This window comes from Thunnus maccoyii, chromosome 11, assembly GCF_910596095.1.
Source record: "Thunnus maccoyii chromosome 11, fThuMac1.1, whole genome shotgun sequence".
NCBI lineage: Eukaryota > Metazoa > Chordata > Actinopteri > Scombriformes > Scombridae > Thunnus > Thunnus maccoyii.
In genome coordinates, this window is record NC_056543.1 from 23,399,681 (window position 1) to 23,422,609 (window position 22,929).

The window sequence follows — 22,929 nt, forward strand, 5'->3', positions numbered from 1 at the left end:
ATCTCAAATGTACTGCTGACACATATATACGATTTTTATTGCCATTTGCCATCAGTGGTATATCATTAGTAGCCTATAGTACTGGTAAACAATGCCTGATAACAAACTTTCTTTTCTTACTTGTTAGAGCTGAAATGATTAGTCAGTCAACAGAAAATTAATCAGCTACTAATTTGATCAATTAACCCTTACATACTGTTCATGTTCTGACACTTCACAGTATCCCTCATAATTAGTCTCTATACCAAACTTCTGAGCCACAAACCTATTTTTTTTTACTCATATACTGTATATCTCATCAGTCATTAATAAATGGGTGATTAACACTTAATGAAGCTTTCAGAGAGCAGAGAGTGTTTTCTTTAGGTTTTACACTGTTTCTTTATGGAGGAAAGACATTCATAATTACACTATATTATAGTCTTACATTACCTAAAATAGGAGAACATAACAACCATGATGATTTCAATTAATTTCATTGTGAAGAATGTAACAACAGTTTTGAATTTTTGAATAAATGGGGGTCAAATTTAACCTGGAACACCCTCTATGCACAAAAATGTGTATCAGCATCATGCAAAAAAAAAAAAAAGAAAGCTGAGTCACTTTAGGAAAAATCATAATATTTCATGCTTAAAGAATGGTGTTAATGGTGTTTTTACTTATGGTGTTAATGTAAAAATAGATCAAATTTGTCCTGAAGTGTTAATCGTTAATGCAATTTTCAAGCAATAATGCCAAACATTTGCTAGTTTCAGCGTCTTGTGTAGATAATCTGCTATTCTTTGTCTTCTGTGAATGGTTTCAGAATTAGTCAGATAAAAATAAACTTTGTCAATGTGTATCCAAGCGCTCTTTTTTTTTTTTTTTTTTAATTATTTTCTGGCATTTCATAGAGCAAACGACTAATTGATTGATTTAGAAAATAATCAGCAGATAAACTGATATTGGCAATAATCACTAGTAGCCCTATTACATATTATTAAGTTGTCAATTTGCAGTTTAATATGAGTCATATGACTTGTCAATATCCATAACAGAAAAAAGTCAGATTCCACCTTAACTCACACAATACTTTAATTAATTTTTGGTTTGTAATTTTCTTGCAGTGGTTTAAACCTACAAGTACTCTTTCAATATACTTTTATCAATTTATGAAATTATTCTATTCATTACTATGAACGCTTGGAAAGTAGTATCTAAATTTGGTTAACAGATCCCAATAAAGAACTCTCTAATTTTAGTTTTAATGGCAGCAAACAGCTCAAAAGATGACATTCTCTTCAATTTTTCGACCAAACATGTACCACAAGCTGCAGTCTCAGAAAGGTGTAATCTTTCCTCGATGACCAGGAGGATTGTCTTTTATTCATGAGGATGAACCAGTTATTCAAACAAGCGCATGCTGAGCTAAAACTCTCCTGACTACCAAAGGTCAAGTTCATGTGAAGATTTTTTTCAGAAAGGTGTAATCTTGTTCTCGTCGTCTAGAAGGTCTGTCTCTTATTCATGAGGATGAACTAAATATTCAAACAAGTGCATGCTGAGCCAAAACCCTCCTGACTACCAAAGGTCAAGTTCAAGTTTTACGGAACTGAACATTTTCAGTTGTATAACCTTTCACAAAACCTTAGCCATTTCAAAGAGGAACACAGGCTTCTTTTATATCATTTTGGTTTCTGATTGTTTCCATTGTGTCCCTTTTCTTCCCTTCCTGTTGCAGGAAATGTTAGTGCTGAAAATATATATACTACATATGTCAGTGTGATGGGATCAATAATGGATATCACATGATCTGGTGCCTCGAGAGACCACTGAGTGTAGCTCACAGTGACATCAATCAAACATCCATACACATCGTCTCTCACTGTACATTTTCTCCTTATTTCTCTCTAATCTGTCATCCCTAATCCCACCTGCACTCCACACATCCTGAACACAGCGACAGGACAAATATCAGAATGAAAATCGATTGCTTTATTCTGTTCAGACGAGTGGATTGTCACGTCCCTCGAGCTCCTTCAGCAGTAGACAGGATACATTCAAACACAGGATAAAAGGCTGTGTGTTACTATAAGCTCGATGCTGTGCTGTAAAGATATGTCAAATTACTTTTCACACAACGAAAGAATTTCAAGGTTTATGCGGATATTGATTTCAGACTGAACTTTGGGTGTGTTACTGTACATTATAGGGAAGAATCAGGTTTCAGGGTGAGGTTTTAAGCAATGTTTCGCTTTCAAAACAGTTACAATGATGCTTGTCTGGTTACCAGTCTGTTGTAACAGCCTTACAATACAACATAGTGCAATTGTTGCAAGCTTGCAGACCACCTGCAAATTCGTTAAAGGACAAACATTCAAGAGGGGTAAATGTTTTGAGCAACAGCATATACAAAAATGTAAAATGTAGGCCAATGTAAAGATGTCTATGTTCATAAAATATCAAGTGTTTGAGTGTTACAGAAAAGATAAAAGAAAAACAAACCAAAGACAGAGTGCTTCTTACAAATTCTTTACAATGACATTCATGAGAAGTAAAGGGGGCACAGTCTATTTTGTCCACAATGATGCTGCTTCAATGTGTTTCAAATGTACACAGACAAATCTTTTAGTTTAGTCATTGCCATGTTTTTCCAATCAATGAAGCACAGTGAGATTTTTCCTATGAACGCTTCAACAATGGATACAAGCATTCAGAGACTAATTTTATTCATTTTAGTGAGAGTTCAAAAGACCCCACTTATAAAATCTCTGAATGGAATATGAGCATGTGACAGGTCTTTAGAAAGCTGAAACACAGTCCTGCGAGACAGCTTACATCATAGTCGACATTACAGGTTTAATATTCAATAGTCTGACAAAACAATCCAAACTCAAGGTCCTCCAACTAGCTTTTTTGCAAGGCTTTCCGCCATATCACACAGTATTTCATCAGCAAATGGAGTTTGCTCAGTTGTCATGGAGATGGATGGGATGAAATGCAAGCCCAGTAGATATTATGTCATCCATAACGCTTTTAGGATTTCTTGTTTGTGCTGGGTTAGCAAGTCAAGCATGAGTATTCATTCCAAGCTCGCGTTTCAACAGATCCATCTCCACGACAACTGGGCAAACTCAATCTGCTGATGCTTGACAGCTCCAGGAAAAGCTGAGTCAAACGATGATTTCCAAGAATAAATTTTCATACTCAGTATTTCGACAGCCAGAGCATCACGGGCTAATTCTGTTGAGCTTTAACATGACATGTGATTAACAAGATTTTAGTACAGGAACTGTAATGTAGTTACCAAGAAATTACTGGGAAACCGTGACACACACTGAATGAAGCTTTTAGTAGTTAATTATTTCCCTTATGTGCTGCCTTGAGTGCTTGAGGCAGTATTAAAATGTGGTATGAATACACTGGGAAATACAGGTAAAAACAAACATCCACAGGGTATGGATTGAGTTAGTGTACTAATCTTATTACTTACTGTCCCCACCCTAAAGAAGACTAAATGATCTGAATTCTGAGTCTGATGAAATTCAAGACAAGTTGTCTGAATCTACTTTAGATCTGCTGAGTTACTGAATCAAGTTATGGTGATCTTATCTAAAAGATCTCATAAAATACAGGGACTAGGTGAAAATTAACTGTGTCCTTGAACTTAAAAAAAAAAAATCAATGGATCCAGTGGCCGTGCTCTTTTAACTCAACTCTTTGTCTCAATAGAACTAAAATTGAAAACAAATATTAAAACCGATGAATAATACATACACAAACACATAATCAGACACTATATAACACAGACGTCATGGTTCTTCAAGTGTGTTCAGTCAGTAGTAAGTACGAGGGCTCCACAAGGAAATACATTAAAAGTGCTCAAACATACAGTTCTTTAAGACGAAGGGCCTCATGCAAGAACAATTCACACACACGTTATTTACTGGCATGTACGAGTGATTTAAGATTACTTGTTGCAGCTACTTGTACTTAGGTATGAACAAAATTCAACTATAGTGGGAACAGTTAATCTCCCTGTGGCCACAAGGAGATTAACACTTGTCTAAATTAGAACATCCTAATCTGAATGAATTTGCAGTTTAAATGTTAAAGTTATCAACTAAAATAAAAATAACTGAAATAAGCCTTCTGAATATTTGATATTCTGTTCACCACATCATTGTTGTGGCTTACTGATTCACGGTCTTTATGCAGGTCGCTGTCCAGGTGAGCATCCTTTGATGCACTCCACAGTGTAACACTACCTGCAATTCTGTCGTCCATGTCCATGACTGTCACGTCTTGACAGCCTCCAATCTAAGTCATGGACTGTTTTACTTCAGAAAGATGTTTTTTAGCATCTAGTTTCATGTCAAACTATTACATCTTTATTTCTGTCACAGTACAGCAGCACTGCATGACATTAATATTAAATGTGGTTGGCAGCTGTAATATTATTTTCCCAATTGTGTAGTATGACTACTGATGCTGCTAAATTTGTTATGATTTCCAACAGCAGGATTTGAAACTCCATGGTGTGAAATGATGACTTTGTTGGCATTTTTGCCACCAAAATAAAGCAGTTTATAGGTGTTGATGATGCTAAAGATCAAATCTCATGTATGCTCACTTACTCATAAACAGCTGGTGCTCATTAAGATGAAATAAGCAATTAACAAGTTAGTGCAGTTTGGTGAATCTCACTTGGAACACTCGTATGAGCAAACCTCACAGAAAAAAAAAAGGAAAAGATTTATGATAAGAACACCTTCTTGCATGAGGCCAAATATGTAAGTAAAATTAGTGTGCATTCCCTGGTCTATTAATGTGTGTTAGGCTACTTTTTACATTAAAAGTTCCCTGTGTGAGAGAAGTTCACACCATTCTTCCTCAAGTCACTCAGTGGCTGGATGATTGTGAACGGGAAGGAGTGCAGTTTTCATCATGCTCCATCAAAGGCACCGGTCTTCTGATGTGAATTTGAGCCCCTGTATTATCTCCCTGATGTGCTGCCTGGTTCACGCATTGCTCCGTGACGTGCAGCGCCCTCCTCTTCAAGGCCTTCATCATTGTCAAAGCTGCGAGTGCTTCTTTAAAAATTCTGGTCCCTCTGAGTCTAAACGATACCCGTCTCTATACTGACCCAAACTCAGCCATCCAGCCTTCGTATTTTTCCAGGTCGGCGGCAGAGACAGACTTGGAGATCTTTTTGAGCGTGAGGGTGAAGTCCTCCATCGTCACGGGCATCTGCAGCTCGTCTTTGGACAGAGCTCGGATCTCCTCGGGGCTCAGGCCTTGGATGCGACGACGCATAGCCATCATGGACGCATCCCTGATGTAAAGACAGGAGCAGAGATGGACGGGGGAGAGGAAACTTGTTACTTCTCTGTAGTATTCAAACATATTCACATTGTATTTATACTGTTTTGAATTCTGTTTTCAAAGGATGTCAGAAAGGATGGAGTCTTGGCTGTGATCACTAAGCCACAACTGACTGAATTACTGCAGGCTGAAGTCTGCTTGTGGGTGCTTCTCACACACATCCAAGGTTAACAAAACAATGCAAGCTGGAAAAGAGCAGATACAACTAGAGCAACATAAAATACCTGCCATGCCCACGTCAAGGACAGGATGACATAATGGATGAAATGATGTTCATGCTTCAGCACATAAACATATTCTAATGATCAGAGTGAGTGAGTTTATAATGATCACTGCTCTATTCTGTTGTCTGAATTCTAGAGCTGAACGTGTATCAATAACCATCCTACTTCATTATTTTAAAGATCAATCTGAATATGTGTTTGTGTATCCCAAGAGTGTATGTGAGCCGCAGTCACAAAACAATCCTGACTGTGTAACAGTACTGATAAGAACACTCTGCTAGCTTCAAGAAAGAAAAAAAAAAACACTCAAGGACAAAAAAAAAAAAACAGTCTGTGAGAGACAAAGAAAAGGTTCTTTGTAAAGAATATCTACTGATGATCTAACAATCAAACAATCATTTAAAAAACAGGCATTTCAGGTGCAGAAATAAACATTTTTGATTGAATTTTGGGTTAAAATAAGTCTTCCCTCTGACTCTCTTTTTGTCTGAATCTGTGGGGACTCAACATAGTAATATTTTATAAAGAACATGGTTTTTAGTGCTGGAAGATCACAGAAAACACAAAAACATAAACTGACTTACAACCTGAATTTTGATATTTTTTGCTGTGTTCAGTAAGTTCCACACACAAAAATAGAATATTGATACCACATAAATAACCCTCTCCCCCTACCAGGATCAAATCATGGCCACTTCTAACTCACGCACAATGGTTGCCCACGACTAAAAAAAAGTGTAAGACGCATTTAACTTAAACTGAGTGTGATAGACACAAATAACAGAAACAGAAACTTTATCAAAGAGAGAAAATGTCCCTGCATGTCTATGAATCTGGATGCATGTTCCTTGAGCATTTCCTGTATCTGATTCAACTCCAGTATCCATTACAATACCTGCCTCCAGAGTAAAAAGAGAGAAAACATAGTTTTATAGACGATTTATTTTTCTGTCATACTGTAGGTCCCAGAAAAAGCATCTTACTACTGATCAGATGACTGTCTTTACACAGGCAAGTGATGCCTGTAAGCTCCACATTGTTAGTGAATCAGGTTCACAGCCAAATGCAAATACGTGCTCAGAAACATAATCTGCGTCTCACACATGCACAAAACACACACTGGTTGCTCTTATAATTGCAACGTGATTTAAATGGCTGTTACTCACCCTCTGCAGCTATATGTATTCAAATTAGAATAGTCAGTATAACCTCGGTAGTCATACTTCATTTTACATTGCATTTACTGTATATACCAGGCTGTAGTATTTCCACATATGATTTATAAAATCTAACAGTGATGAGAGCAAAAGCTGGCCAGTTAATGTATCCCCGCATGATCAGAAACAATACAGAAAAGATATGACAGCATTATATAGAGGACTGATTCATTTACAAGTGAAAAAAGGAAAAGCAAACACACACTTAAATCTAAGAGCTCGATTCAGACCAGTCAGAAGGGCTGAGACATTCCAGCTCAGTGTTTTGCTCTGTACATATGATAGCATCTCATGGAGTGTTGGAAATCATTTTACACTCTTATCTTCATGAGGACTATTTAATAAATAAATGGAGGTGAGTTTTATTATCGTCCAAGTCAAACAACATACTGTATGAGTTCATATTCTATTATTCTGAATTGCTCCAATAGAGTGATGTCTGGTGATATAAATCTTTTTATAATTTAATAAATGCCAAAAATATACTCATGCAAAAAAATACATGGTCGAATTTTTGAAAAAAGCAAGCTGCTTTTCGATCTGTGTAATATACTAATGTTACTGTGTTCTCCACAGAGGAGATGAAGGCAGCTGAGAAACATGGGAGGGTAGCCCTAGAGCACATTCAAATAAACTGATAATTATGAATTCGTCATTAATGCTCAGTGGACTAGAGAGAATTGGTGCCAGTTTGTGGTTGTTTTTCTCTTTTAAGACGTATAAAAACACACACACACACACCTGCAGACGTTGGTGATGTCTGCTCCAGAGTAGCCCTCAATCTTCTCAGCGATGAGGTCCAGGTCCACATCAGCAGCCACCTCCACCTCCCTCAGGTTGATTTTTAGAAGCTCTACACGACCCACAGCTACACACGCACACAAAAAACAGCATTAATCAGATGTTTGGATGACACATCTGAACATCAGTTTAGGAGAAATGAGTACTCGTGTATTATAAATACATTAAGTGAGTAAATTAAACTCTATTGACTCATAAGTCAACAATCAATATGAATTACTTTCACTGCTTTGAGTTGCAGTGTAGAGCATCTGTTAGACTACTACAGTGACTGTCGCTCTGGTTTGTTGTGCTGTCAGTCTGTTGGTGAGAGATCACCTGTCGGCAGGGGGATGTAGATCCGCTTCTCCAGCCGTCGCCGTAACGCCTCGTCGATGTCCCAGGGGAAGTTGGTGGCAGCAAGGACCATCACCATCTTAGAAGGGTCATCATTCTCCAGGGCTCCCCCCACACCTGGTCGTAAAACAGAAACACACAAAATAAAATTATAACATGGATGTGAAATTTAATGTTGGAATAAGTGATAACTTCGGAAATTTTTGTTTTGTTGCATACTGATTTACCAACAGATTTAGCAAGTTTAATGAACAAATACAGCAACAAAGCAGCTTTCAAGTTCATAGAAATGCCAAAGCAAAATACATTACAGCACCTGTATCATACAGTTCCTGACTATACAATTTATGTTTTCAATTGTGATTTCAGTTAACATATTTTAAAAAACAATTAACACCACAGACATCTCTATTAGCATCCTATTCACCTCCTCACTCCTCTGTTCCACTTACCGTCCATCTGAACCAGAAGTTCTGATTTGACCCTGCGGCTGGCTTCATGTTCGTCAGATGTTCCTCTTCTGCCACAGATAGAGTCAATCTCGTCTATGAAGATGGTTGTTGGCGCATAGAACCGAGCCTAATGAGACGAAAACTGTGATTTAAGAGACTTGTTCTCTGGCTTGTGTCAATATATTTAAATTTTCACTTCGGTATGGTGAGGTCTTGCTTAACAGACCACACACATGTACATATTCTTACCATTTCAAACAGCAGACGGACAAGTTTTTCAGACTCGCCCCTGTATTTGGAGGTGAGAGTGGAGGAGGACACATTGAAGAAAGTAGTCCCACATTCTGTAGCCACAGCTTTGGCTAACATGGTCTTCCCTGTCCCTGGAGGGCCGACCATTAACACACCCTGGGACAAAATAATACATACTTAAGACACATTAACACATGTACACACACAGAAGAGACACTAGCAGTGACTAGAGACAGTCACAGAAAGACTATGATTACCTAGACAAACACAATACCGGCAGAAATGCCAAACTATCTGCTGCTGCTATAAGAAAACTGTTTTTTGTTTACTTCAGAACACCAGCAAAATGGCCCAACATTGAAGCTTCTTACATGGTTCAATGTTCATTTTAATTATCATGATACAATGCAGGATTGCACAGTGAAATTCAGTTGAAGCCCCCTCCACGCTACACACATGGACGATGCATTTAAAAATATTAAAATAATTTAAATTTAGTATAGAATAAAATAATTAATTTGGCAATAAAATAGAACAAAATAGATAAAAGTAGCACTAAAGAAGAAATAAAAAGGGAAAAACTACATTATATTTAAAAGGAAATTTCACAGATCCGGTGCAATATATAGAAGAGGTTCAGAGGAAGTGGTGGAGTTAAGGAGCCTTACAGCCTGAGGAAAGAAGCTGTTCTGTAGTCTGGTGGTACAGCAGCGGATACTGCTGTATCACTTGCCAGATGACAGCAGGGTGAACAGGCTGTGGCTGGGGTGGCTCTTGTCTTTTTTCACTTAAGTGAATAGGTTCTACATAAACATACTGAAATCTGCCAAGGTTTGGAAGGGGAGGGGGAGGGGAAGGATATTCAGTGGGTTGCAATCTGCAACCTCACCGCTAGATGCCACTAAATCCTACACACTGGTCCTTTAACTTTTGTAATGGCAATTACATGGCAAATTTTTATCATTTCAGTTTGAGCCACTTGGTTGCCTATTTGGTTTGTCTTCTGTTTTGATGCGTTTCTATTTCTTAACATTCCACTGTGCATCCACACAAATCCACACAGTCAGAGGAATAGTTGACTTTACTTGTCTCTCCAAGCTGACATGAATAATCCTCCTTTTTACACAGCAATAATGTGTTTTACAAAGTAAAATCCTTCTATAGAACAAAATTATAATCCAAAGGAGTATCCAAAAAAGACATATTCCACAGAAAGATAATCCAAAATGGAATTTCTGGAACACTGATTTGCAACCTCCTTCCTTCACTAACTGCTGACTAATCAGTTTTGTACATCTGACACTACTGACTTCTTGATTGTAACATTACGAGGTGCATTTTACCACTAAAGGCCTAGTAATACACCCACAGTATATTAAACATCAGCAACTAACAGCAAAAAAATGTACAATTAGTCAACAATTATCATGTCTCAACAATAATTAAGTATGTTATGATGACTTTGACGCTTACATTCTCGGCCCCATAATTGCATATGGGACATATCAATTATTCAGTACAAATTTAACAATAAGAGTCAAACCTATAATAGTCTCAAGAAGTTCACATTAATGTCCTTTTTTAGGCATCTGCCTTATGAAGTAGGCAAACCTTCTCTGTTGGTCTCGCTAGTGTGTAGTCTTTATCTTGACTAGAACTGTGTGGAAAGACCTTTTTTATCTGGCACACTTTTTAAGACTCTGCCCATGACTCATAAATTGCAGGTTGCAGTCTCATACACGACGAGTACAACATCATTTTTTGTGAGGTTTTCTTTGGTTTGAAACCACTTTTACTGTTCTTGAAGAAGAGAAAGGTACTCTCATGTCCAACGCTTCCAAACAAGTCTGCAATGTACTGTGTTTGCCTCCATCTCCAATGTGCAGATCTGCCCTTTGGAGCAGCTCTGCAGGTAAGAGGGGTTGTTTCATCATCAACAACAAATAGTTTGGGGTTAGTGGCTCAAGGTCATTGGGGTCACCCGAAGCAGTTGTGATGGGTCTGGCGTTAATGAGAGCCTCAACCTCACATAGCACCGTTTAGAGGCCTTCATCATCAAGTGTTTGTTGCCTCAGCAGGGAGTTCAGCACCTTTTTTTTTTTTTTTTTTTTTTTTACACAGTGCGGATTTGCCTCTCCCAGACTCCACCATGATGACAGCCACCAGGTGGATTAAATATCCATTAAATATCCATCCCCCTTTGCCTCAGTGTGTCTTTAGTTTTGGATTGGTTCCACTGTTCGATCGACTCCTGCAACACTCAGCACTTACAAAGTTAGTGCCGTTGTCTGAGTACATTACTGTAACTTGCCCTCTTCAACACATGAATTTCCGTATTGCGTCTATGTATGAGTCTGTGTCCAGTGAATGTGCCACTTCTAAGTGCACAGCTCTGACTGCTAGACAAGTGAAGAGTACACCATATCTTTTCAAAGTACTGCATCCTATCTTTATTTCAATAGGCCTAAAGTGGTCCACACCTACATTACTAAAGGGTGCTTGGTCAGGCAGTACTCTGTCTTGCAGCAGGTCAGACATTTTTTGCTCTCAAGCCTTTCCATGTAGTTTTCTGTACACAACACAATTGGAGAGCAGTTTCCTTATTGGAGAATTTGCCTTAGGAAGCCAGAACTTTTGTCGTAGTTGTAACAGCATATAGTTTCTGCCACTGTGGTCTTATTTACAAACTACATCCTATCCTTCCAGACAGGACATTAAGAGTTGGTGGCAGGCTGTGCAATTCAGCTATGCCCGAGGAGGCCATTCACCCAGCTGTTCTCTCCAAAGACATGCACATCACAAGTATAATTCTCCAGGGCATTTATGAGAAGTCAGGACATAGTGGCAGAAACTATATGCTGTCAAAATTATGACAAAAGTACTGGCTTCCTAAGGCAAATTCTGCAATACGGACACTGCTCTCCAATTGTGTTGTTTGCAGCAATCTAGTGCTGTCTGTCCAAAACTGTGTCTGCTACAGATCAAGTTGCATCTCTTTTCATTTTGTCAATTCTGACAGCTACGAAGGCTGCAGTGAGTTCCATTCTTGGTATTGTAGTCTGTTGCACAGGTGTAACTCATCCTTTTCCCATGATAAAGCACAATGGGATTTCTGAGATTCAGTGCATGATGTTCGCCCACTCTTTTGTTATCTGGCATGGAGACAGGCACCCTATTAACAGGAAGGTAGATATAGTAGTGACCATTGATATTATGCACCGAGCGAGTCACCTTGTCCATGAAGTGGCTGTCCTCACAAGAATTTCCAACTTGTCATCACAATTCCTTTCTGGGAAGTCGTGGTTGTGCTGTTGTCTTGTTAACTCCTCTATGTCCTGTAAAGTGATTCTGTTGATATTAAATCTTTCTTGCACATCTGTCTGTGAAGAGGCATCTTTTGGTTCTCTGAGGGGGCCGTTTAATACCCAGCCAAGAGCTGTTTTCACAGAATAAGGTCCACTGTCCTGGCTGTTTATCACTCTCCAGGGTTCCACAGCTTTGTATGCATTGTTCCCCATCAACGGGCCCACATCAGTATTGATATATGGCAGTTTGACAACTTTCAGATATGGCTGGTTATTCACCTCTTTCTGCAGAGGAATTTGTTTCGCTCACCGGTATGTCCTTCTGTGGGAACACTTTTGGCAGATCTTTAAGTGCACTCCTCTAAACCACTCACTTCCAAGTGAGTCAACAAGTAACTGTCAACAAATCCCCTTTGAGTCATGGTGGTCAGAAAGATTTTTGTTTTTCTGCCTGTTAGATTTAGTTGTCTGGCAAAATCTTCTGTACAAAATGTACCCACGCTTCCTAGGTCCATGAAGGCATAAGTCTCAATCATTTTGGGACTTTTCCTTGACTTTTCTGTAACTCAAACAGGTACTATGGCGAGGATGCTGTGGCCCCAATAGATGTATTGTTATCCTTGTGCACTGATCAAGAGCACTGAGCACAAACCTGAAGTTGTCTCATTATTGCTTGATTTCCTGGTGTTACTGTCCTCAGGTCTTGTAGAATGAAGAAGACTTCAATGTCTTCCGAAGCAAACTTGAAATGACGTTTTTCCTTTTACAGTACTTGCTGAGATGTCATTTGACCAGACAGCTGAAACAAAGCGCAGACTTCCTCAAAAACTCAACTCTGTCCTTGTGAGGTTTGTCTCTGATAAACCCCTATATATCAGCTTTCAGATACAATCAAAGAGCACTGTAAGCTGGCCAACAGAGGAGCAGCAATTAGGTTTATTTATAGGATTGAACTGCTGCAAACTCTGTGAGTCATTGATATCCATCTGAGATGAACAAGTAAGGATGCACAGCATTTAGATCCACGGGGCTGATAAACAGCGACAGCAGAGAGTGCTACATCTACCCCTACGGGACTGAAAATCCACAGATCTGATTAGATTTACCAACTAGAATCTAATTATTCTCCTTTAGTAATTTACACTCTTATGTAAATATGAAATAAAAATGTATATCACTGCTCTTTTTTTTTGTATAATTGGCAAATCTACTTTTGTACCGAGTTTGTGTGTGTCTACAGCATAGACATAGAAAGTAAATGCTTATTCATGATTCTTCAGATCACTTTTCCATCAGAGTAATGCAGAGTTTACTGTAATTAATCCTGACATCATCACTTCTAATGTAAACAATTAAAAAGCTACTGATAATGAATTTTTACCATTTTCATGATACAGCTGAAGTTACTTGGTCCCTGATGCTGAGACCACTGCTAGTCGTTAATACTCTTGTCGGTATACAATCAGTGCCACGGCGCTAGTTCATTGCTGTTTCATGGAGCTTGACAGAGAGCTAAAGCCAAAAAACAACACTGATTTGCATCTGTTTTGTCAGTGTGTTTAATGTAAATGTCACCGCTATACTTAATGAGAGGGAATATGCAGACAAGAATGAGCATTCTGCATCATCATCACCCGATGTGCACAGATGCAATCTGATATATGAAAATATGAGAGGCTGTTATTATTGGGCTTAACCATGCATGTAAATGAATTGCCTTCTGCTAAACTGTTTGTCCCCCGCTAGCACATTAAGTTTCAGTTTACTTTGTCTCTCGCTTTCATCGCTCACCCACCGCATTCATCTTGTTGTGTGATCAGTTACATGCATTTTCTTTAAATGTCAATAATATTAAACAAAAAAGTACCACGCTGATTTAAATCCCTTTTGTAAACATTAAGACTGTCATCATCAACGCCGCTCTGATGTCTGACATTTCTGTATCTGGTGTGAGTCTGTTGCTATGGAGATAACAGTAACCATGACAGAATCTGGGACATGATCCATAACATTTTTATAGAATTTTAGTCCCCACTGCCTCAAAATCTATATATCCTAATGTGTCTTGTATTCCCTGCAGGATGGGGCACACAATTATTCAAGAGATGCTGGTGGGATTGAACAGAATCTCAGCAGGAGCAGGTGAGAGAGAAAAAAAAACAGAACTGCATAGACCTCTGTGCTAAATGTCATCTGTAATGAAACAAATATACCAGCCTACGTATGTGCCAAAAAAAAAAAAAAAAGTCAACTTGAAGTCTCTATTTCTTACTATAACTAATTTATGAATCCTTCATTTTATTCCATTTTCAGTTACGTGAAAAAAAGCCTCTGAATCTATTTAGTTCAATTATGTATGCACACATCCGACAAATGAAAAGCACTGTGCTGCTGTAAAAAATGAGTAAGTATTGACCCTCACATGGTGGGCCTGAGGGGAAGAGGCCTCACATGATGAAGTTCATCCTCAGCTGGTAGAAAGAAAAATAAAACTCTGACTGGTCATTCAGCAGAGTCATACTGACACTGAGAGGCAACATTGCTGAGCAAGTCCTTAAACTAAAGATGTTAATGATGCAAACAAGTATTCACGTTAAAGTTGTGTTCATATTTGAGCAAAAGAACAACCCAGCTTGCACCAGCTACTGTATGTTAAAAGGCAGCAGCTAAGCAGATTCAAAATGTCTTGTAAGTTTGAGTGCAGAACAATCTGAGCTGCTTGCTGCTGAAAAACATTTTTCTATTGATTTCTCAGTCTTCATATACAGCTCAGAGTATGCATGAAAGCACATTTGTGTGTGTGTGTGTGTGTACCTTCCAGGGGCGACGAATGCCCTTGAAGAAGTCAGGCATCCACATAGGCAACACCACCGCTTCTCTCAGCAGCTTCTTAGCATCCTCCAGATCAGCAATGTCATCCCTACAGTTTACCAGAGAATTCAGTCAGCAGTGCAACGGAAAAAACAGCCCTGGTAGAAAAACACATAAAGCAGTAGTAGCCAATGTATGCTTTCATACCAGTGTATATTAGGGTTACGGGACACAATATCTCTCTCCAGTGAGTCCACCAGGTCGCTGTCATATCCCGTGCCATCAAACTTCTTCTGCTCTACATCCCCAGCTGAGTCTCCAACCCCTTTTTTTCCCTGATGAAGAGAGAAGGAAAGTAGATTAATAAAAGGTTTTGACAGGAGCCCACAGAGTAGTTGAGAGCACAGCGGTGTTACATATTACTAATATTAATTCATGCAAACTAACTGGTGATGGTCAGAATATCAGGGATAGATTTACTTATTTCTTATGGCTGACCTATCTGTCAAACCAATCAACAGCTACTGTCAGACCTTCTCGTCTTTGGCTTTTGTGCCTCGGGCGAATCCCGGCCGGTCTGGTTTAGGGTTGGCCTGACTGCGTCCGCCTGGCCCCGCCCCTCGATGCTGCAGACCAGGGGAGTCCTTCCTCTGCTGCTTCACTGCACTGTTGGGACGCTTCACTGCAATGGGATTCCTACAGACACACACACACACACACACACACACACACACACACACACACACACACACACAGAGGAATAAAACTATACCCGTTGGTGATAGTAGGACACACCTGCAGACAAAAACATCAAAGCCAACTTGCAATAGGGAAATGCTTTATTGAGTGACAATTACTAATAACACAGTCCTATGTTTTATTCAAATCAAACCAGCTCTGTCAGTTCTCTGTTGAGGTACGGCTGGGCAAAAAAAGAAATCCAACATTGTTAGTGACACTGCACTGCAAGAGATGTAACAGATTATGCAAAATATGTCTCTGTAATTCAAAGTGCTTCCTTATAGAGCTATTTTGTTCCCCAGACTTTCTGGGTAACATTAATAACAATACTCCTGGCTGTTTCTGCCATAAATGTCCTTCAGAAAGTAGAGAGGTACCCTTGATCACAGTGGTCCTCTGGGCAGGTGTCTGAAATGAGGAATCTACACTGAAAGATGAAAAAAAAAACACCCACACGCTGCAGTCTTGTTCACAGTTCTTCTATTCCACATAGCATAAATTAAAAGCTAGGAACGAGGCAGCAGTGGACAGGTTTGTTTTCAGCTTTCAGCCCATATTATCATACAGAATTTATGCATGGTTTCCATAAAAATGGCTTTTGGAAATTGTTGAAACAAAGAATCCCCAATCAAAAATCAAATAGACTAGCTGTTGAGCTTGGTTTGAAAATGTGCGACATAATATAAAATGATAATGTCAACCTTGAGGTCTTTATCTTTCATTTAACCTAAGTTTACTTTGATTAATGTCTCATAAACATAGGGATTGGTGGAGCTCAGCTTATCTACGTGTATTTATAGAAATGTTAATAGAGTTCAATGAAAAGATTTCCTATCTGAGTCAGTCTCTTCAAAACCATAAAGTGACATTCTCAAATACACAAAATAAATGTCAGCTTACGGTTTTAAACTCATACTTCAGCCAAAATGTGTTTTTTCTAGCACAGATATGTAAATCTTTAACTGTAGGAGTTGAAAAAAGCTAAATTAAGTTTTATTTCACACAGCAGACAGAAACACACACATACACACTTACCTGTGTTCTGCAGGGGTGGGAGGCGGCCAAACTAATGGGTCTTCAGGTCTCTCCTCTGATTGAGGAGCAAGGATGTCAAGTGGCTTCTCTGATTTAAAGCTCTCCAGTGTTCCCATGATGCCTTTAACCTGCTCATACTCCTCAGTCAGTTCCTGTCTAACCTAATCACACACAGAATAAGAGTCATGTATCAGCTTGGCAGCAGGTGACGTGTGTGGATGTGTGGATGTTAATGTCTGTGGTAAAACGAGTAGAGTAAAGTTTGTCTCCTAGGGGCAATGTGGCTTACAGACAGCAGCGAATGGATAATAAATTCAGAAAAAGTATAGCAATAATAAATACAAATACACATGGTAACACAAACATTGCTACTGTCATTATCACTTGTCACCAAAACCATCTAGAGGAAGCAGCAGGAAGGTGACGAATAAAGGCGGACCACTGTCGCATCCACAGTTTGTAACAGGCCAAATTACAATTACATTTTGTCTGAAAAGCCAATAACTGACTGAATAAAATACCTCATAAACTATTAGTGACACCTTTATAGATGTAAAAACCTCCTGTGTGGCCCTGATGGCATACAAGTAGCAAAACTCAGTGAAAGACCTTGAAAAACATGTTTTTCTTCTTGTTCCTACAGTTGAATGTTCGAGTTTCACTGTGCAGAATGGTGTATGTGCAAAGTTTGATACTAGAAGGCTGTTTTCACATTCATCTGCTGAAAGTGGAAAGTTTCTCTGAGCTCATTAAAAATCTGATTTTAAGGGGTGAGCTTGATTTGTGAGCATGATTTGAGACATCACAACTAGTTTGGAAACCAATCCTGGTCCATATTCAGCTTCAGTGTGATGTAGAAACTAGAAGCCTCCACTGCATATACACTCAGAATTGACTTTACAGTGAAGTAGGAGATATTTTGTTTCAACAGTTGAACTTCAGAAATTAAATACATTTGCATATTTATAGATTCTAGATTTTTAATGAGGGGGAGTAGATGCTGTTTTAAGGATTTTAAAGTGGTAATCATACTTTTTTTGTGGAAAAACTACATCAGGCACACATTATTGTTCCAAGCAGAGTATTTTTACATGTCTTCATACATGTCTGGAGGGGATCTTTAAATTTACACCAGTGACTTTATGGCATGCAATCGCTATTTTAGGTTTTGTTTTGTATATATAGATATTTCCAAACCAACAAATAATAGCAAATGACTCAATGAGTGAAATATAGAACCATTTCAACAAAGACGTCAAGAAATCTCTGGGTTCCTTAAGAAAAACAATCTTTGGTTTGCCATTTTTATAAATAAAATTAGTGTTGCCATCAAAGGAAAGCTCCAGGATGGTTCTCAAGTATTTGTACTGCTGAACTGCAGCCACAGGCTTCAATTTACTAATTATCAATAGATTAATAACTGGTGAAGGAGCATAGTATGGTCAGGTATGTGGGGGACTCACCTGTTGCCATTTGACTTTCAGTGCAGGGTCCCTGAGGGTCTGACAGTGCTTGTGGATCTGTTGAATAACGCCCTGGTAGTACACAATGGAGGAGTCGTAGTTCCCCAGCAAAGCATACTCACGGCCCTTCTTGGCGTTGTCACATATCTCTGCCAAATTCATGCTGAATAACAGCTAGATAGTGAGGAGAGAGAAAACGAAACAAGTAACGACTGAATGGTGAAACAATGAATAACTGGCCAGTGTTTTTGCCGCGTTTTAAAATGGGTCAACTCCACATTTATAGTCAACGATAGCAGTGTCCTTATTTAAAATCCTATTCGTTACAGGATGATGGTGCAGCTCCATGCAAGTCAGTTACCAATCAGATATAATGAGGCTGCTACACCCGGCGGAGCAGGTTAGTTAAGCTAGCTCATGTCAGTGACTGTGATTTTAAATGAACGTGTTTACCGCAGACAGTTAACGCTACACCTGCCGATTAAATCAAAACCTTTGGCGTATTCAAATAAGCTTCTCTTATTGTCTAAACCCGTCTAATCTTTCCGACGTTAGCTTTTGCTAGCTTGCATCTAGGCCACAGACAAAAAACAGCACGAATCGTGGGGCAATAAATATTGAAAACGCTTCTAATTAATCCTCCCAGCATGTCTAAATATGCATGTAGACAAAAAAACAACGCACGGCCTATATCATATTCTTTACCTATACATTCTACATGAAAATAATTATCATACCTGCATGAAAAGCACTTGTTTGTGCTGTTTTTTTTGAGTCAGAGGTTCAGTATTGAGCCGAGTGTTACCATGGCCGCGGAGACGCCGTGTTAAGAATACAGACGGCTCGGCTACTGTGGTGCATTCACGCATTAGTTGTAGACTGGTAAATATGACAACTCCCATTAGTCAGCACAGCGCGAGACGGTCACAGCAAAAAAAGACAGCTGGAATCGCGAGGTAAGTCTCGCTGTCTGTTTTATTGCTGCACACACTTTGATCTCGTTTTGGAAGTGAATTTAAGGTCTATGTTTAATACATAACTTAAGCAGCTGTTGGCAAAACGTAACTTCAAAAAGAAAAGTGGCGAGTTTACACGATTTATCCAACACACCATCCCGAGCTAACGTTATGCAAACGTCGGCCACCGGTCGGCGGTAAAACACATTAACATTTGAAATGTCAACCAACACGGATGAGAGATCAAAAAGGAGCTCACGTTTGAGCATCTACGTCTCATAATATCCTTCCTGTAATACATCCATGGCATCTACGTACAGTCAAATTACATCTGAGCAGGCTCCCATCTGCTGAACCATGTGGTCAAAAGTTTCAGAACAAGCTGCTAAGTGCACTTTGTGGTGAGACTGTTTTGTCTCATTAAAATATTGCAAAATAGGATGAAGATACTGTTAATTAGCCATTAGACAACAAAATAAAACTAATAGAATAACAAAGTACAATAAAATAGGCATTATTTATCCTTGATAATATGTATTAATAATTTAAGGTATTTAGGTTATGAGTATACTTAATTATCGTTTCAAGCACATAATATAAGTAATATAATATAAGTTGCACAACATATATGATTACATTTCAGCAAAGTAATACAACTATTAAAAATAATTAACATAACACAACATATTTAGGATCAAAAATGTCAACATAAAGTTCCACGTATGTTTATTGATTGGTAACTTTGACTGTTCCTTTGTAGTGTCAAAATCTGTCAGTGAAACTGAAACCTTGAAGTGATTTCTAAATAGAAAATAATTCATATTGATGCTCAGCTTTAGGCAGGGACATTGTAAATGAACTGGGTAAAACATAAACAGATGAATCACAAAAGACATATTCTGCAATAACTTGTTTTACATTAGATGAAAGAATAGTGTGTGTTAGGAAATGCGTTGTGTTGTGTAACTGAACAATGCTGAGTCATGTTATGCAGACCAAGGGAGCTGCCTAAAGATGGCAGAGTACATCCAGCCCTGCCCTTATACTCATTATACCAAACACTTGCAACCAGCAACCTCAATAATTCAAATTATAATAATACTGATAAAACCATTTTTATTTTCTTGCAGCTTTACATGCAACACATGTATCATTTGTGATTTTATTTCACACCATCAGTTACCTTATGCCAACACATGAATTTCAAGGACCACTGAATCACTGTTTATCAGTTGAACTATCTGGATTTGCAATTTGTCTCAAAAGACAAGTACATGTTGTCATTACTGCTACCGGTTTGATTGAGTGTGTATGCGAATGAGCTGACAATAAAGCTGGTTATGATCATATTTGTGTTTAAGAGATGCGCATTCCACAACAGCACTCCCAATGCAGTTATATTTTTCTTAAGAACTGAAATGTCACTGTAAAACATTTGTTAAATAAAACGATTGCACAATTTTCTTCACAGTTTCAGTTTACCTTATTGGTCCCTTTACACACACTGAAAACTAGTTCCCCTTTAATTCACTGTCTGTATTGAATACTGTAGATTAGTGCTGCTAGACGGCTGATTGCATATCATCTGTTTCTTTGACTCAAAGTGATTTTATGTGCAGTTTGAGCTAAAAATGTTTTTGCATACCTCCACATCATTACATGCATTTCATTGAAATGTTGATTAAATATTGTGCAAACTTGTTGGCCCATACTGTCACTATATGTGTGGTACAGCAGGAAGGAAAAAAAAAGTAAAGTCATAGGTATCTTCTTCCTTTTCTATCCCATGATCATATGAGGCCTTTCTGAATACAGTCTTAATGAGAGGAAGGTCTGTTCAGCACTGCTTTCCTCAGCACCCATGTTGTCAATGAAGGCTGTGATGACCTTGAGACACGCTCTGTGCACATCCATCCACAACAGGATGTAGGTGACCTCAGCACTGACAAACTGCTGCTTCTTGCTCTCTCTGGTTCCACAGATACCTTATACTGCTCTCACTAGGCTGCTTCAGTCTCAGAGGTTTGTGGTTCTTCAGTCTGTAAGCCAAAGTCAGGAAGATGGCATCAACGTGTTCCTTCTCAGAAGGTTCCTTGGCCGAAGTCTCAAACAGTGGGAAATTGTAGCTGTCGGCTAGACACTGGGCAGCTGACGTGGGCACTTCCCGGCGGTCCTTCAGGTCACATTTGTTCCCCACCATGATGCGGGGCACCAGGGGCCCCACAGAGTGTCGGCTGCACTCCTCAATCCATTCAGGGATGCTCTCGAAGGAAAGGAGGCTTGTCACGTCATACACGAAGATGACGGCATGGGCGCTGCGGTAATAGTGCTCCACCATGCTCTTCCTGAAACGCTCCTGACCTGCCGTGTCCCAGATCTGCAGCTGACACAAAAGAAACACACATTGATTTAAAGGATAAGATGGCCATGAAAAGACCAAAACCAGCAATGCGTTAGTGCGTCTCTGAATACTTTCTGACTTGGGTCACAAATAGTTTCATTTTTGATAGAAATTTCCCAAGACGGCGGGGAACTGCAGTTTTTTAGCAAATGTTCCTCAAACATGAGTAAAAAGTGCATTTGTTTGGTGATATTTTCAGCCACAGATGAATACAAATGTGCTACAATAGTGAGTATTTACAGCCACAGGATGGCGTATTTGGGACTGACTCAAATAAAACTATGGTGCACTGTGTTCATGATGATGAATGAGCATGTCACCCGCTGCAACGGTGTGGCTCACTGATGTGTTTTTAATCATTTTTGGACAACAATGGAGTTCTGTGAGACAGAGGAACACCAAAATAGATCAGACTTTGGCTACACAGCCACATTTATGTATCATTGAATGTCTTATTTTAAATAAACATAACTATTTACAATCAGCATGATATGTGAGGTGCATCACTTGTGTGTGTTGAGTGTTGAAGGCAGCAATAAATGTAAAACAAATAAACCTTTGGAGATGATGTTTGTACTATATTTTTTATTCCAGAAGTATAATATCTACTGTTATTTTATTAGAAACTGTCTTCCAGATGGTCATCTCTCACATCTAGAGGTAGGCCTATGATTTGTAGTGGAGTAATCCCAATGCACAGCCTTAGAATAAACAGATGGTCGTCTTTCCAGACACTGAGGTATATATGTGCGTGTGTTGCATCACAGGGTAGGTCTGTGTGTTTTATGTCCTCTCACCTTGATACTCTCCCCATCGAGCTCCAGCGTCCTCTCTCTGAAATCGACCCCGATGGTTGCCTCTGGGTTCTTCAGGAAAGTGCCACCGCAGAACCTGTAAGTTAAACACGTCTTCCCCACATTTGAATCTCCTATCACGATTATCTTGAAAACCCGAGCTTGTGCAGTCTCGCAGTCGTGATGCGACGACAGCTCTAAGGAGTCATTTCGACTGAAAACTGTGTCAAATACCTCACCAGGTTTGTTTTCTATTGCCATCGCTCATCTTCTCGCAGTCTGGAGACTGAGCGGTGCCGAAACATCGCGAGAACTGTGAAAGCACCGCCAATAGATGTCACTGTCGAGACAGTTCACCTCTTGAGTAGATATCATGAGTTACTATCATGACAACAAAGGCTACAACTCTTTGCAATATATTCATATTAGCTAAATTAATTCCTTCTTTCAAATCCCTTCTAAAAACACACTTATACAGACAGGGCCACTGAGGGGTCTTTCTGTAAATTTTGACGTTTTTAATTGTTTGTTTTATCTCCTCTATGACCTTTTATTCCTATTTTTATGAATACTGTTATTCTCTGTTATTCAGCTCTTCTATTTATTTAAAGGTGCAGTGTATAGAATTTAGTGACATCTATCGGAACAGACTTGGCAGAAATGGGATATAATATTCATAAGTATCTTTTAATCAGTGTAAAATCACCTGAAAATAAGAATCATTGGTTGTTGTTTTTTTCCTTAAAATGAGACCTTTATGTCTACATAGGGAGA

The 22,929-nt window shown here is 38.9% G+C and overlaps 2 protein-coding genes across 3 annotated transcripts; both read right to left on the reverse strand.

The window, feature by feature from the left end:
- Positions 1–1,956: 1,956 nt before the first annotated feature.
- katnal1 (katanin p60 subunit A-like 1) lies at positions 1,957–18,869 on the reverse strand. Its single transcript, XM_042425523.1, has 11 exons — positions 18,742–18,869; positions 18,005–18,178; positions 16,542–16,702; positions 15,299–15,461; positions 14,973–15,100; positions 14,769–14,874; positions 8,647–8,805; positions 8,398–8,524; positions 7,928–8,062; positions 7,550–7,676; positions 1,957–5,317 (listed from the first exon to the last, which is right to left on the reverse strand). Exons 1-11 carry the CDS (start codon positions 18,745–18,747, stop codon positions 5,119–5,121), a joined length of 1,485 nt encoding a protein of 494 aa, XP_042281457.1. The 5' UTR covers positions 18,748–18,869; the 3' UTR covers positions 1,957–5,118.
- Positions 18,870–20,056: 1,187 nt separating this feature from the next.
- zgc:101559 (Ras-related protein Rab-33B-like) lies at positions 20,057–22,526 on the reverse strand. 2 transcript variants are annotated; one of them, XM_042425526.1, is made up of 2 exons: positions 22,159–22,526; positions 20,057–21,337 (listed from the first exon to the last, which is right to left on the reverse strand). In XM_042425526.1, exons 1-2 carry the CDS (start codon positions 22,414–22,416, stop codon positions 20,897–20,899), a joined length of 699 nt encoding a protein of 232 aa, XP_042281460.1. In that variant the 5' UTR covers positions 22,417–22,526; the 3' UTR covers positions 20,057–20,896. The 2 variants fall into 2 exon arrangements, with proteins under 2 accessions (XP_042281460.1, XP_042281459.1); XM_042425525.1 differs by having other exon boundaries at positions 20,057–21,343; positions 22,159–22,521.
- Positions 22,527–22,929: the final 403 nt, after the last annotated feature.